This window comes from Mesitornis unicolor, unplaced genomic scaffold (assembly GCF_000695765.1).
Source record: "Mesitornis unicolor isolate BGI_N332 unplaced genomic scaffold, ASM69576v1 scaffold50489, whole genome shotgun sequence".
Taxonomy (NCBI): domain Eukaryota; kingdom Metazoa; phylum Chordata; class Aves; order Mesitornithiformes; family Mesitornithidae; genus Mesitornis; species Mesitornis unicolor.
Genome location: NW_010208896.1, coordinates 1 through 16,295, shown reverse-complemented (window position 1 = coordinate 16,295; position 16,295 = coordinate 1). Strand labels below are relative to the sequence as shown.

Genomic DNA, 16,295 nt, shown 5'->3' with positions numbered 1-16,295 from the left:
CTATTAGAAAACCAATCCCCTTCTTGTTTCTTCTTGCATTTTTCCTTCTCTGCAGAAAGTTTCAAAGGCATCACATCTCTCTACACTATGTCTTGCATTGCTGTTTTCTAGTAAATGCTACAACGACATTGTAAATACATTTTACACCAGGAGTCAAGCTCATCTGGAAAAGGAAAGAAAATCCATGTTTTATCAAGGACTAGATCATCAAGCATTGTGAACCGTATGGCCCCATGACCAGAGAACACAAGCCCAGGACAGATTTTCTTCAAGAAGAGTTGCACATGAGTTGTTTGAACAATGATGAGAAGTATCTTTAATTTTTATGTGATTTTTTGTGCTTATTTTGATATCTACAATTATGTAGAGTCTTAAATACATAGACTGACTGCCTGACTGTTTTCCAGCCCTTTGTACATGAAGGTCTGTTGTTTTGTTTACCTGCAAAAAAACCCACATACTGTCTGTTATAAAGCTAGACCTCTTGTGATCCAGCTTAAGTAGTATAATCATGCTTTTCTATAAACAGTTTAAGACTTCAGAAGCCAGAATGTATTTTCCATAATTTACTATCATATGTAACACGTAAGGGCATAAAATGCCACCTGCTTTGTCCACAGTTGCCAGATACAAGATTAACAATCAAAATGTTATGTTACGATTTCTAGGTTATTGGCCTCATTTGTCCTTTACATTTTAATGTATTGTGAGTATTTCTTTCTACACCATTAAAATGATTCACCCCTCTTCTGGAATTATTCCCCACTAAGAATACTCCCAGTTCAACATGGGAAGAGTCTCTGATTCCAAGGTTTTCTTTCAAAGCCATCTAACATTATCTATCTTAATAATGCTCCGCTGCATTTAAATCTCTCTCTTGAACCCAGTCTGAGTTCCTAAATAAAAGTAACTGTTTGAAACAAATATATATATATCTCTCAAATAGCTATTCATACTCTCATTCTTTGTTTTGATTAAACGGAGTCAGAACATCACATTAAAGCCAACAATTTTCAGAGTTTTTCTATCAATGAAAAATAAAGGATTAACTGGAATTTGTGATGGAAGCTTTCAAGAAAACATGTTCCATCTGAAACACTTCCAAGGACTTTCCAAAGTGCTGAGCTAATACATGGTGTAAACAAGAAACTACTACATTTCCCCAAAACATGCACACCAACTGAAACCTGAATAACCTAGTCCTAATAAGTGAGACCATTTCTATTACAAGCAATATCACTACTGCAATTATCAGCATCCTGTGACTTTTGTGTTGGTGTGATGAAAAATTACATCTATGGACATAAAAACCAGGTACCACATACAACTGGATATTTCAACAGAGTACTAATAGTCACGTTGCTTCAGACATTTTGGTTACCTGAGGTGTGTTTGTGATGGGCAGGCAAATTCCCAAGTCATTGACAGTCAGCTGAAGAAAGAGAGTCCCAAAAGCCTGTGCAGACGTTTGTTGGATTCCAGGCAGCATATCAACTACTTCTTTTGTGGCCATATGAATATCTTTATGTAAAGCCATTCTCTGTTCATTCCAGTTGTCATATGCAGCCTTGTAGTTCAGCCAAAATAGCACAGCTTTATGAAGAAACCGGAAATGTTTAATTGAAATCAGCATATACAGAAAAAAAAAAGGACATTAACTATTTTTTTCCATTTTTACAGTTTTCCCATTACTTTAAGGCAGTGCATGTACAACAATGGACACACAGACATATTTAGGATGTAGAGAGGAGGCTCATGCTGCAAAGGAGAAGATGGACAAAGATGATAATTTAGCATGAAAACTAACACATTAGAATACAGAAAGTGATGATGTTCTCAGCATTATTCCTTTATAAAGACTTACAAAAACAACTTCTTCCAAACCACTTGAAAGCTGATCACCTCAGCAAATAGAATTTTTGACATCAGGAATTATTAACCTGTAGGCATGCAGTAGATCTAAGTTTCTCAGGTAGTTTGTTTTACATAACCTTTAGATTTGACATGAAATATACTAAATCTTGAATAACCAAGCCTCTTTGAAAAAAAATATATAGCTTGCTCAGAATGAAAACAAATTTGTAGCAATTTTCTCTTCAATACCTCTATCAAAGGCCACAGGCTGAGCAAAAACAATTGGTCTGTTCAAAGTAATGAGCACAGCTTCTCGATCTGATGAGCCACTGATTTCTTCTCGGAGAGCGTTTCTTAATCCAATTCTTGTCTTAAAATAGGCAACCTGATGAAAGTCTGAGCCAGCTTCTTCATAAACCTTAAAATGTTCAAAAAAATAGAAAGGGGGAGGGGTTTGTGGTAGGGAGGAGTTTAAGAACAGGGGAAAAAATGAAATTACTGCATTTGACAAAATGTAGAATTACAACAAGAAGTAAAGATGTCTCCTTTCCCCTTTTTCATTTCTAACCAAAGCTTCTTTGAGGATATTCAATCTCCTTACATTAAATTCTGTTCATGGTGTTATTTTCCTTATTTATCATAAAATATTAACTAAAATAACTACATATATATATATATATATACACACACACACACATATATATTCAGATCCTCTCTTGTGACTGTACATTTATAGGATTAAGCTTTGTATTTGTTTGTTTCTAAGTATCACAAAATATTTTCATATCACAGAATTAGTGATTCCAAGTAACGGTGGCTTAAGAAACCAAGAGATACAATTGTCAAACTAAGACAAAGTAGGTCAAAATGTAGGTCTAGCCGAGTTTGGATCTTGTCTGATCTATTATTTCATTAATATACCCTAAAAATAATAGCAATAGCAACTAAAATTTTGAATTTGAGTCAGTAGCAAGGCCACTACTGTTGCAAAGAGCTAATAAGTTCTAAGGTATTAATAGTATGAGAGGAAAAAAAAAAAGCGCCCATAATTTACTCCTTCCATCTTTAATGTATGTACACTGGCCTTCATATTCAGAAAATAAATGCCCACAACTGTGCACTGCAAATTGCTTACAACTTTTATATAAAAAAAGTAAAATAAAACAAGCTAAAAGAAAACAAAAAAACTCAGGAAAATATTTTTAAAAAGCATACTTCCTAGCTCCCCTGCACTTCACAGCCAGATCTGATAAAAAACAACTGTGTAAGACAACCTGTTGGCTTGGTTATGTATTTTGAATCACTCTCTAAGTCAGAACACTACATGCAAAGATCTTGAGCACTAACCTGATGTTTAACAATCTGTCCTAGTGCCAGATTTAAATCCACTTGGCATTTCCCAAACAGTTTGAGGTAGCTGCTACTTCCCGGCATTGCTTTGGTTTGCAGTCTGTTTGAGAGTTCAAGTTCTATCAATCCAGTTTCAAATCTCACAGCTCGCATTGAAGGAGTTGTAGCTGTCACTTGAATTCCCTAATGAATAACGAAGGTACAAAGTTATTTTGTTCAGAGACATAAAAACAAGGGAAAAAACCTCAACCCTCAAAAAAACTCCTTTTCACTGTGCAGCAAAAAAAGAGGGCATAATTGTTTTTCACAATGCAGTGTCACTAAGCTATTTTAAAAGATTACAGGAACAAAACTTAAGGTTGGGTCTTTTTCTTCCTGCAGAGTATTCCTGCTTCAATAAGCTTTGAGGTAACCCCCTTCTCCCCCCCTCAAAAAAAAGCCATTAATAGCATCTAGGATCACTGTTTCGTCACCACAAGATTACCTTAAACTGTAGGCTCAATGAGTAAAGCAGAATTTTTGGTTTATCTCCATCAGTTGTGCCATCATGTTCATTCCAAAGAGGTATTGGCTGCTCCCCTCCTGTACACATTAAATATACACATTCAGAGTTTTAACAAAGAAAACATCTTAAAACAAATACATAGTGAATGAATGAGAGGTGACAGTGAATTAAGTCTCATTTTAAACAGTGACTAGTTAAAGACATATAAAAACAAATATAGGTTGAAGACAGAAAACTTGGGTGCAGATTCAGGTTGTTACCTACAGTTAGTAGCCCTCTACTAAGAATTGAGGCAGTGAGTCATGTTCCTTCCTCCTGGGAAACATTCCACAGGAGGACTCAAAGCCTCCAAGAAGCAACACCTAGTTTCAAAAAAGATATTCTTTGTCTTCTGGACCAATGTATCTCCTAATTAGCTGACAATAAAAATTAAATACATCGGGCATCTATTTGCAATACAAATTTATAGTCTGGAAAAACAAAGAACAAGCAATGGTAATAAATCTCTCACATAAAAACAGAGGAGAGAGCGAACTCTTGAGACTAAGAAATGTTGTAGAAGAAATCTAATATAGGTTTTCTGTTTTACCACTGTATGCTCTTCTATAAGAATTGTTCTTATAGAATAATAACAGCTGTTGAAGATTTATGCTTTCCCTAAGTGTTCTCTTATTACCTAATGTTAATATATGTTGCCTGGAACAACATGCGGTTGCTTAAAATGTTTCTTCCTACTCTTCCAGGACACTGACATTTTCCATTTCTCCACTGCGTCTTATAACTCCCTTAAGGACATGTGGTCTGGATCTGCACATTTCTTCTATGTACATTTATGTATGTTTGCAGGCATTAATGTATGTATACACAAACAGAGGTATATAAAAGGAGTGTGCAGATGCACGTACACAACCTCCTTTCCCTTTTCTGTTCATCTTCTCATCCCTCATGTAATTTATATTCCTGTATTGTTTTTTAAACTACAAAATGATAACTTAATTTGTCATAAAGCTTCCAGTCCTTACATTTCCCCACAGAGAAGTTACATGTCAGAAAAAATAGTATAATTTTGTACTATTTTTTCCAGTCTGTGGAGTAATAGAACTTTTTTGCTGAAGTGAAATATCACTGCTTGACACAAGTTATCAGCTTTTCTGTTTGCTTTCAGTTCTTGAACACAGATGAAGTCTCTAACAGTAAGAACTAGGAGGTGAATGGAATTATTTTTACATGCTGCACAAACGATTCAGCCAGATGGATTTTTATGTAATAAAATAAATGTTTTGTAACTGTGGATCGTCTACTCCAACAGCTGAATGCACAATTCAGTATGCGATTTCTATTGCATACTGAAAGAGGGATAGCCTTGAGTGATCTTGCAACTGTTCGCTACTTGGGTTTTTAATGACGTTATTTTTCTTCTGACAATTTTTTGAGAACAGAAGCCAGCCTAAATGACAGAAACAAAACGGTCATTTCTGCAGTATACAAGAAGATATACAGAACAGTCTAATGAATAGCCAAACGCCTTTTTAATACATATTATCTTGAAAGAATCAGAGAGACATGAGGAATCAGGAGACACTAAGTAATACCAATATTGACACTATTTTCTCTGGACACAGCGTTTTTTCTTAAATAGAATATACTGATGTTATTTTTACAGGTGAACAAAGTGAACACAGAAGGTAACCCAGCCAAGGTCATGGCACAGACAGAGAGGCTAGCATCCAGAATGACGAACTATCCTGCTTCCCAATAATCATCTTGTCTCTGAAAGAACTACAAAAATTTTCAGAGCCTCTGTTATTACTTCAAACTCCAGCTCTGCTGCTTGTTTCTTGCTGCTGCCTGGAGTGCTAGATGCAAAATGATGGTGTCTGTGAAATAAACAGATGATCTAGAGAACTACATGGTTTTCCCATCCAACAAGGTTTAAGGATCTCACAAAGCTGGTTTTAAGTTTCTGCTTACCTGAAACCTTCTGTATGACTTCATTTACTTCCTTCATGAACACTTTTTGCACAAATACTAAATGATTTAGAAGATCAGTTGTGAGATTATGTTCAAAGGAACCAACCTGCAGAAATAAAGAATTTAAAAAAATAAAAACACCTTTAAAAGAGTTACTGTACCTAAGTTTTCAAAACAGTATGTTTTTAGGCATATCTTTTCAAGTCCAATCATATTGTTATTGGCATGAAAAAAGAACATTAAATAGTTTTGTCCTGCAATTTTTCTGCTGTGAATACCCCTCAAAACTGAAGGACATACACTACTAAAAAGTTTATTCTCCTGCTTAAGTTTAGCTTAAACAACAAAACACAAGACTTGATTAAGGTTCATGGAAGTATGTTAAATGCTACTTAAATCCAGATAATAAATCATTATCAGAACAAAACAGAAATGAGCTGTCAACCTCTCGAAGTGCATTATTATAGTTACTGTAGATGAACAAGGTTACCAGTATCTTCAATGGTAAACTTATTATATGTCCAATCTAATCCTGAAGAATTTTGCTAAGGAACTGGAGTCTGCCTAAGATTGATTAAATTTGCCATTAAGAATTTTTTAATAAGATTAAACCACAGATATTTCCTAAAACTACTTGGACTTGGCTTTTGCCTTTGCTAACCAGCCCTTCCCTTTTGTTTTACACACTGAACAAATTCAAAGATCCTGAGGTCTTTCTTCAGCCAGGAAATAACTCATATAAATTGAACAAAGAGCTGCACCTAATAAACTTTTTCCATCAAGATGCAAACATCAGAAGTCTCAATTACAAACATGCTAGACTATTTTTTCCGACTAAAGAAATACAATTAGTAAAAAAGCTCCTCTATTCCCCACCAGTTAAGTTTCTTTTAAGCAACATCCCTTTTCTCTCTGTGAAAAGTAACTGATATACAAATAGAACTTGTGAGTAGAACATTCTGTCTCAACAGAAAATTGTAGATAATTTACTAAGCACCTATGCAGCTGTCTAATAATGAATATATAGAACAGTTCCAATATATTGTTCTTAAATTTTTCAGTATTTCTTTTTGCAAAATATACAACATTATAGAATCATTTAGTTTGGAAAAGACCTTTATGATCATTGAGTCCAACCATTAGTTTCAGCGTGAGCTGCCTTGTGAACACTTTGATGGCCAGGGAAAAGTGCCTTTTTGTGACTTTGTGTGGTACACATAGAGTATATTCAAACATCTAAAATACAGAAATTTCTTTCCAGAAAATACTCTTCACAAATCAGTTTACGTACAATTAACTATTCAATAATAATTGTTTTGGTAATAATGCAAGTATAAATTTTGCTTGAGTTGATTAATAACACTAAATAATAGGCTATGACAACCATGAAATGAAAAAAAAAAAATCCTATGTAACTTCACAACTCTGACCCCCTGTTTTATTCTAGCCTGCTGACTTCACTATTGTCCCTTTATTGTTTGGCTGCCTCCAGTCGGTAACCACAGATGATCCAAAACAGTCTGGCTCTGGAGAAAATTAGTAAGAGAGACTGCAAGTGAATCAATGCTTGCCTCCCATACCAACCTCCTGAAGTAAAATAATATGAAGTACTATACAGTGAAGAGATGAAGACATAAGCATGACAGCCACTGTGAATAAAGTAATCTTGAGGATTAAATTATATTAACAAACACAACATCTACATACATTTTATGGGTGCTATCTGATATCTCAGCATAAGATTTCGGTTTGAAATTACACTTTCTTTGAATCATCAGCATAATGTACTTTTGTCTGCTTCACTGATGAGAAATATTGCCATTCCCAGAAAAAAGGTTCTAAACTTATCTTCCTTGATGATTTGCACAAAAGAACATATTCAAAATCCTCCAATCTAGTGGTCTTGACTGCTTAATATGTTGGCTGCTCATCAAACAAAGGACTAAGAAAGTTCTATTTCAGTGTCATGCAATTAGAGATGCTATAATTTGGATCAACCTGTAAACCTGAGAGTTCTGGAGTAGGCAGATAATTAAATAATGTGAAGAAGCACATACAGAAATGTAACAGAATGGAAATAACAAGTTAACAATGATGACTACTGTCTCCAACACCTACTTCAGCCACACAACGTAAGTAGTTCCCCTGTAGATAATAGCCTTGCTTAGCAGGTAGTTCGTCTATGCTCCATATTTGGTCTGAGTAAGTATCGTGTTCTTCCATGATATATTTGCCTGACATGGTGACAGGAGGAAGGTTGAGACTTGCTGAAGGAGGAATGGTTGACATATCAGTGGCAGAAACTTTTGAAGTGAAGCGCAATCTGTGACTTGGAAGCTCAAAATTAAACCTAGTTTGGGCACCTGTAAAAGGAAGATGGGGAAAGAAAAGATATGAACTGGCAAAAGAATCTTTTATTTATTCTTAAATTTAAGAACTCTTTTGAAATTAAAAAAAAAAAATCTTTAAAATGTTACTGAAGTGTGCAGACCTCTAGAATTATAGATATCCACCCACATGATTCTGGGTTTTTCTTTTACTTTTAAATAAAATGAAGACTTTGCTGTTATTAGATGGAGAAAGGGGACATACAAACCACCTCATCTGTACCAAGATCCTATAAGAGTATTCTCAAGTAGCCTTACGAATCAGAATTTAATTAAATCAAGGATCATAAACTGATTTTAGCATCCAGAGGAATGTCCTCCCAGGAAGAAGCCTATATGAATGCATACTTCATCTTCACCTGCTCTTGTATTCTGCCTCTGACAATCATGTGTAACAGAAACAGTGTGGATTCTTTATATGCCCCTGTATTATTGAAGCCCACATTCAAAAAAATAAGCCAATAGCAACAGATTCAAAGCTGCAGCTATAACTCAGCAGAAATACTGACTCCTCTTGGATTCTTCTAGCCAGGCCAAACGAGAAGCCATAACATTTTCTAAGTTTCAGACAACTGTTACCTGTCATTCCATGACTCCTCATTCTTCCCATCTTATATTCCGCCTTTAGAGAGGGCAAGAGTGCTGCTCCAATAGCTATACCATCTATCATGGCACTGAATTTAAGAACTATAGGCTTCTTTTCTAAGCCCTCTGGCAGCTGTGGAAATTCATTTGTTTCAACAGGCGTTTGATTAATACTTGTTGGAGTCTTTTCAGAGGGCAAAGGAGTCGCAACATCTTCTTTGGTAGGCTGGGGCCTATTTACAAAGACAAAGACCAGAAAAGACTTGTTGTCATGATATACGACTAGCCTGACTCTCCCACGTACGTTCAAAGTAGCACAAGCTCATAAACAGATGGCAACCAGTGGCATTTGGCAGTAAGCAGCACTTACGCAGTTGATGGTTGCCTGATGAGATCTGAAATCTGCTTGGAGAGCTGGTGAGAGCTGCGCACCATCATGCTGTGCAGCGTGGCAGGGTGCTGAGGGATGTTGATGCTGATGGCTCCGACTTTGACCACAGCAGCGTTGTTCGTTTTCAGCCCTCGCTGGGCACTATACAGGGCCTGGGATTTGGCAATACTGCATTTCACGACGGTTCTGACAGAAAGGGAATGGGGTTTATTTGCACGTCTTTCGCAACAGTTACAGTTAAATTGGGTTTTTAAGTGTTAGCTGAATTTTAAAGTATTCCTATAAATTATTTTGTTTATAAACTACATACACAATCCTTTTTCTTTCACTTTACGCACATAGATGCACTACATGCCACAAACAACTACACTACATGTAAGAGATCTACAAGTCATGCATTGCAAAAATATCTGTTAAACTGTTATTCTTGCATAACATAAGATCATTCAAGTTTATACACACTAGACTGCACATACACAGACAAATTTTCACACACAGAAACAAATAAGAGCCTTCCATTTCAACTCCTTTTCAGGAATAGTCTTGAATCATCCTTTTCATAAGACAACTTAGTAAAATCTGATTTTAGCATCCAAAAAGGTCAATGGGGGAAACCCTCAGTTGACAATAAATACATAGCATGTGATAAATAGGTTTGTGAAATAATAGCAATGTTTAATCGACACATACTATTCCAAAATATGAAGTCTAAACGTTATTTTAATATTAAGGAAGATACGGTTCACAATTGTTAGCCAAGATAAAAATATAACTGCAAAAAGCTGACAGTTTTTTATGTCGGAATGAAATTTCATTGTATCAGAATTCACTAAGCTTCTGTCAAAAAAAATACATGGGGTAATACAATAGTGTTTCTCATCTAAGGTCAGTTATTGAGGGCTGCCCAATGGAAGAATATTATGTAGCCAGCACAGAATATTACAGCCTCAAAGAGAAAGACGTAATAGTTGTGAAGATGCAGTACATTAGCTAAAATGTCTGAAAAATAAAGACTCTATAAAATTGCAACTCTCAATGAAATGTTCTCAAATACTACAATTTAAGGAGCATAACTAAACTACTTTTTGTATCATCATTTAAATTGCTCTGTAGACAGTTTAGTTTAATGGTGAAAGCTACAATATTCTACAAATTCTACTCCTTAAGCAATGTTTCTTCTGTGAAGCCCTAACAGAGGGCTCATTATTCTGATGTTAAAATATCACCTAGCCCAAAGCATCTCAGGTGTGGAAATACAAAGAGACGGCATCTCATCCTCCTGCTTATAATGAAGAAATACACAACAGTGTAATGCAACCACAGGCCTATCAACTGCAGATTAATTTACTGAACCTCTAGAAACATTTTCAGGTTTTCACAGCTACGCAAGAATTACAAGCAACCTAAAGCAGTTACGGATTAACATTTTATGGCAGACTGTCAAGAATAGAACATTTCAAAATATCGGAAGAATTTACACAAATATGTAGGAGGAAACAAATTTTAATTCACAAGTATTTTCAGAAAAAACATTATAAAAATAAAAGTTACTTAATAAAAGGGCAGACTTCTTTTAATCCACCTCTTTAAAAGAAAAAAACCCTATTATTTCACTGTTGCTGTTTGCTTATTTCCAACTCAGATCTTCTCTTCCTGCTACCATTCAGACTGAACTATTGAGAAGTCATTAAAGAATACATTTTCTCCTTATCTACAACACAAAACACTACTACATTAGCTGTTCAAGCATCACAAGAACAACTTCCAACTTCAGGGAAGCTACAAGATCTCATCCTGACCTGTACCAGACAGAAAGTCTAATCTTATCTTTGTTTAAGAGTTAAAAGTAAATGTAGTTGGAATTAAAGTCTGTAGTGAATTTACAATTATTTCTGAACATGTGAATTAATACCATCTAAAGCACTTCCTTAATTAAAAAAAATTACACCAAATAGCTGGCACAGGAGAATCAGATGGGAAGGCATCTCTTCAGTCTGGAATTCAGCAAAATTAACTGTGCTTCTCTGCTAAAGGTATTTCTGTATTTCATGCAATGAATTAATTTCATTGACACGTGTTTGGTCTACAAAAAGCCTACTTCCATGACAATGAAATGCAGAATACCTGTGTGGCTATACGTTTACTTGGAATGAGTGCTGCACATTATGTATCTGCAGCTTGCTTAACTACAGTGATATGCCTATAACAGATCTGGTTGAATATTATTTAAATTATTAATCAAGATTTAAGTTATATACCAGTAACAAATTCAGAAGTAATTCTATGTTCTCGCATCAATTCCATAAATAATTAATCACTCTCCAGACAAACTTGTGAACAAAGTCTTTGTCCCACTACTGAGCTGGCCACAAGGTGACCACTCAATCTAATAGACTTTTTCAGAATGTTAGAAAGGGGGTGAAATAACACTAGCAGGAGGCCTATAACAAACACAGGAACATACTACACTGAGTCAGATGAAAATTTGGGCAGTAGCAGATACCTGGGGTATAAATAATGTGATCCTTCCCTTAATTTCAGTCATCAAGGGTTTACTTTTTGAGCCAGAGGCTGTATTCTATTCATGACTCCTCACCAGACCTATCCTATGTGGATTTGTCTAATCATTTGTACTTTTGTAGACCACATAATATGGCAATGAATTCAACTGTACAGTGATGTACTATGCAAAAAAGTACTTTCTTTTGCTGGTTTAATGTTGCTCCCAGGCAAAAAGGAAGAAAAATCTGAATAACTGCTCATCCGTTTTCTGTACATCACTTGCAGTTTCATAGTCTATCACCTCTCTTTCCAGAGCTACCATCTGTAATGACATGTCAAAATTAATCCTGCATTATCACAATGCTGAATACACACAACAGCAGCTGTATTAAGTCTTTCTAAAACATACGCACCAGTCTGTAGGAAAAAAAAAAAAAAAAAAGCCTTACAATTTTTGGCTACATAACTTTTCTTCACGGACCACTGCAGGGTCATTGTGTAACTGGGCTTCTAGGTTGCCCAGCGTACCAGTAGACCCCTACTCCAATGAGACCGCCTGGGTTTTAGCGTCAGGAAGTAAAAAAGCAACTAGAAAGAAAACTTTCCATCTTTTGTGAGACAAAATACCTACAGCCGAATATACTGATCTGGAAGACATGAAAAGGGTCACCTTCATCAGCAGCAGATGCATAGGCATAGTTTTAAGGAAAACATTTTGAGTTAGCATAACCTGGTCAGCGTGCCCAGCAATTAAACCCAGCAAAGAGGTAAAGATAGACAAAAGGAATGGTCCTCTTCTTGCTGAAATCACAATAGGTGCTATCCCTCCAAGCACAGCAGTTCCTTACCAAGTTAAAAGCAAATCTAACCTGTCTGCTCCTTCACATTTATCAGCATTATTTCACCTCACTAAAATAAGCATAGAAGCAGATCCAAGGAGCATAAGACAGTGAAACCATTCCAGCATTACAGTAGTGACTGTAGAGTGTAATATCTACATTTAAAGCTAGATAGTTTACATTTCCAAGGGCTTTTTTGGACAGGTATTTAGCAGGCTACATTAGAAGCTAATCCAAGTAATTTTAGACATTACACTGAAAAGTATTCGAGCAACAACTGCCTACACAGTCACACACAGTAGGAATGCAGCCATTAGCTATACAACACAGAGTTAATTGCAAGACTATTAAACATAATAATATGACATACAGAAACTCTTGTTTGGCTGTGCTTGTAGGAGATGTAGGAAAATCCTCCAGTCTACAGATGAAGATTGAAGAGAAAGCAAGAAAAACAAAAACAAAGCAAATAAAGAATAAACATTCATGCAAAATTAGTCAGTTAATTACTTGTAACCCACAATATGACACTTACTTTAAATTTAACAAGTCAAAGTTTCTGGTTTTGTTAGGGTTTGTTGTTTGCCTTTGTAGCTGTTGTTAAAGATTTTAATTATTTCCCCCCTTTTCTTTTGTACCCGCCCTATTATGGAAGCTCAGTACGATTATGATGTCAAAAAGACATGAAGAACCTCAGCTGCCTTCAGAAACCCGGCATGGTTGTCTTTTACTGAGAGCAATTTACTTGGGAATATTAATAAACTTCCATATGTTTTAATTTCTGTAAAGCATCTTCCAAACTAAACAAGAATTAGAAAAAGAGAGAGACTCAAGTCACATTAATTAGTCCCTTTTCTACAACATTAATATCCTAAACCCAAATCACATACTGAGGGTTACCCAGCTAACACTCAAACTGTGTGAGAGTGATCTACATTACAGAGTAGTAATTCAGCTGTTGTTTTGCAACTCAGAAAGAAGTTCAGCTAGAAACAAAGAAAAAAAAAAAGCATGCTCTTGAGTTTGTGAACCTGGCCAAAAAAACCCAACAGTGTGGATGCTGAGCAAATCATTCAAGATGCTCATGCATAAAAAGTGATTCTCCCACCCACCCTCTACCCGCTGCTTGTGTCAATTATATAAAGGGTGGAGAATGGATATTCGAACTGTAAAAATAACACAAAGAATCATGTAACATAGGAGTTCAAAAAGATACCTATTAAAGAAAAACATAGATCTTTAATGGGAATAATCAGCATCAGTCAATTCAATACTCCCTAAAAATCTTGTATGGCTTAGTGGAATCTATAAGCTTCAAAAAGCAATTAGAAGCGTAATAGAAAAAATACATGATACAATAAAGTTTCTGTGTGTACACCATGTGGAATAAAATTAGTGCAGAAAGCTCTAATTACATGTATTTTTCTTTTTTTTTTCTTTTTTTTTTTTCTTTTTTTTTTTACAAGAGGGCCTGTCACCTACTATTTTTCAGTCAGGTCACTCACCCATTTACACTGTGATCCTACAATCACGATTCTTTCACTAGAAATACAAAGGAACAGGAGTATTCATATTTATGTAACTATGTCCAAGACTTGCGCGATTGGGCGCCTTAGACTGAAACCTACTGATATGTTCACCGTATGTCTTTCATAGAAAATCCCCCTGTGAAAGGGCACACAAGATTTGCTTTATGAGTCAAACTCCAGTCCAGTTCTCCAACAGCTGTATGGTTGCCACCAAACTCTATGAATACCATTTTAACATACCATCAGTGCTTTCTCTGTATTAAGCTACATACCTTTACTGTCACACAACTGATAGCACACGATCAATTTTAAATTGCCAGGCTTCATACTTACTGGATATTTGGGGTAATTCCCTCCAGCAGGACGATGTTGACACCTCCTATGTGAGCAGTGGCGCACGTCTCAGTCATCTTTTGATGTAGTACGTCTTTAAGAAAAAAGATACTTAACAGCACTTCATTCAGTAAAATACTTCTAGGTATACCTACTGCTTGCAAAAATGTCGTAGCAAGAAAATAACTGAAAAATTAGTTTGAATAGTCACATTAAGTAATACCAAATTTAAACTGTGACAAGAAAGCTTTTGAAAATTAAAAGAATGACTAGCTTCTGAAAATCTTCATGGCATTTTCTGCAAATCTTGCATCCTTTAAAAATCCTTTAACATCCTAGTAACAAGTTTTAAAAGAACTTGTTGAATGTTATTGTACTATCCACACACAGACATAGCATACATCTATGTTTGTTTAGAAACAAAATGTATTAAACATGCACATAGATATACACTGGCATAGGTAGGCGCACACACAGACTTGTAAAGATGCCACTGAATTTAGTTAGAGAGCACATTTTAGCTTATCCCACCTTTCATTTTCTCTTTCAGAGTGAAACTGCCATGGATTCTCTTCAGTTCGGATTCCATGGTCAGGCCACCGATGTCTGCCTCCAGGTGGGTCCGGTTCACCATGCCTATTCCAAAGACTATGAGAGTCACGTGCTGTGGCTCTGAAATCACCAGGCTGCGCTTCCTCTGCGCGTCTCTGCTGTTATCCTGCTCATTCTCAAACACCACTCTGCACGCAGGTTCGGTTGGGCTTCGAACACCTACAGAAATACAAAGGAGTCATAAAGTAGCCTCAAATAAGAAATGCTCAGCATATCTGATTTATATTTCTGTTTGAAACCAAGGATCACATATCTTGCACATGAAGCAAACTCTTCGGGCAAATAATCTGGGCAGTGCTTATTCCACTCTAAAAACATTGCAACTGAACCAAATCCAAGACACAATGGGGACAATAACGAGTGATGTGATTTCATTATTATTAATATATATATTCTTCAGTATTTTATATATTAATATTTATGTGATTGTTATTATTCAATAAAAATCTTCTGACAGTTTCCAATTGTCCTGTTTCTTTTTCAATCATTTCACAACCAAAGGTTCTTCTAAGTTAGTTTTAGATGAGCAAGCTTTCCTTTTCAACACTCAGACCATAAACACAATATAAGAAAATTTACATTTTCTGCAGATATCATACCTGTGGATATGATATTCTGCAGAGGGAAGATAGTGCCCTCTATTTTAAAATCTCTCATTTGACACTTTCCTAGTTTTTCATTCTTTAGATAAAAGAAATCCCAAAAAATATGCCTAACTAGTAACTGTATCATTCCTTGCATACTTATAGCAACCAAAATTTACCAACAAAAAAGAATTATGCTAAGTTAGCTCTCAAATTTGCTCTGCTGTGCTAAAGTATATCAGAAACAGAAAGCAAAGATCACCTCAGATAACAAAGCTTTAGATGAAATTGTGGCCCAAACACCTGTAGTCTTTGCTGGACTTTACCAAAATCAGTATTTCACTATTTTCTTCTCTCAAGTCTAGGTTCACAGATTATTTTTTTTTAAACTCAGTCATTTTTAGGGCAGAAATTATCTCCCTCAGGATCACTTATGTATTCACTTACATATTTTCACAGAATGGTAATATACAGCATTTCCATTAGCCTCTTAAAAACAAAATACCACCTAGGGTGGTATAAACTCAACCCACTCTGTACAGAATTAACCAGAAAAGTTAACTTTTTAACAGTCCCCACAGCCAGTCAAATCCAGATTAACAGGGTTATGCAAGAATATAAAGACTCTGAATTTAAAACCAGTCAATTAACATGTCTTTCACTGAGTCTAGGATTGAAAGAATCAAAGCATACTATAAAATCAGGAAAATAATATTTTTTCTTTGTATACCATCTTGGTGAACTAATTACAAGCTCCCTCCCATCCTCACTTTTAACCCAAGTTAGATGGGGTGGGCAACTTTTAAAATCTGCCTTACAATCAAGCTTTACAGAATCACAGAATCACAGAATC

The 16,295-nt window shown here is 35.6% G+C and overlaps 1 protein-coding gene across 1 annotated transcript in view; it reads right to left on the bottom strand.

Annotated features, from left to right (window-relative positions):
- Positions 1-14,880, bottom strand: part of LOC104547098 (uncharacterized protein KIAA1109) — a 45,902-nt gene extending 31,022 nt beyond the window's left edge. Inside the window, exons 1-11 of the mRNA XM_010192670.1 lie at positions 14,778-14,880; positions 14,247-14,340; positions 12,755-12,805; positions 9,023-9,229; positions 8,647-8,885; positions 7,799-8,043; positions 5,681-5,786; positions 3,689-3,786; positions 3,202-3,387; positions 2,104-2,272; positions 1,382-1,593 (exon numbers count right to left, since the gene is read on the bottom strand). Of these exons, the coding sequence (XP_010190972.1) occupies positions 1,382-1,593; positions 2,104-2,272; positions 3,202-3,387; positions 3,689-3,786; positions 5,681-5,786; positions 7,799-8,043; positions 8,647-8,885; positions 9,023-9,229; positions 12,755-12,805; positions 14,247-14,340; positions 14,778-14,880 (1,710 nt within the window). The remainder of the gene's footprint in view (positions 1-1,381; positions 1,594-2,103; positions 2,273-3,201; positions 3,388-3,688; positions 3,787-5,680; positions 5,787-7,798; positions 8,044-8,646; positions 8,886-9,022; positions 9,230-12,754; positions 12,806-14,246; positions 14,341-14,777) is intronic.
- Between the last annotated feature and the right edge of the window lie 1,415 nt (positions 14,881-16,295).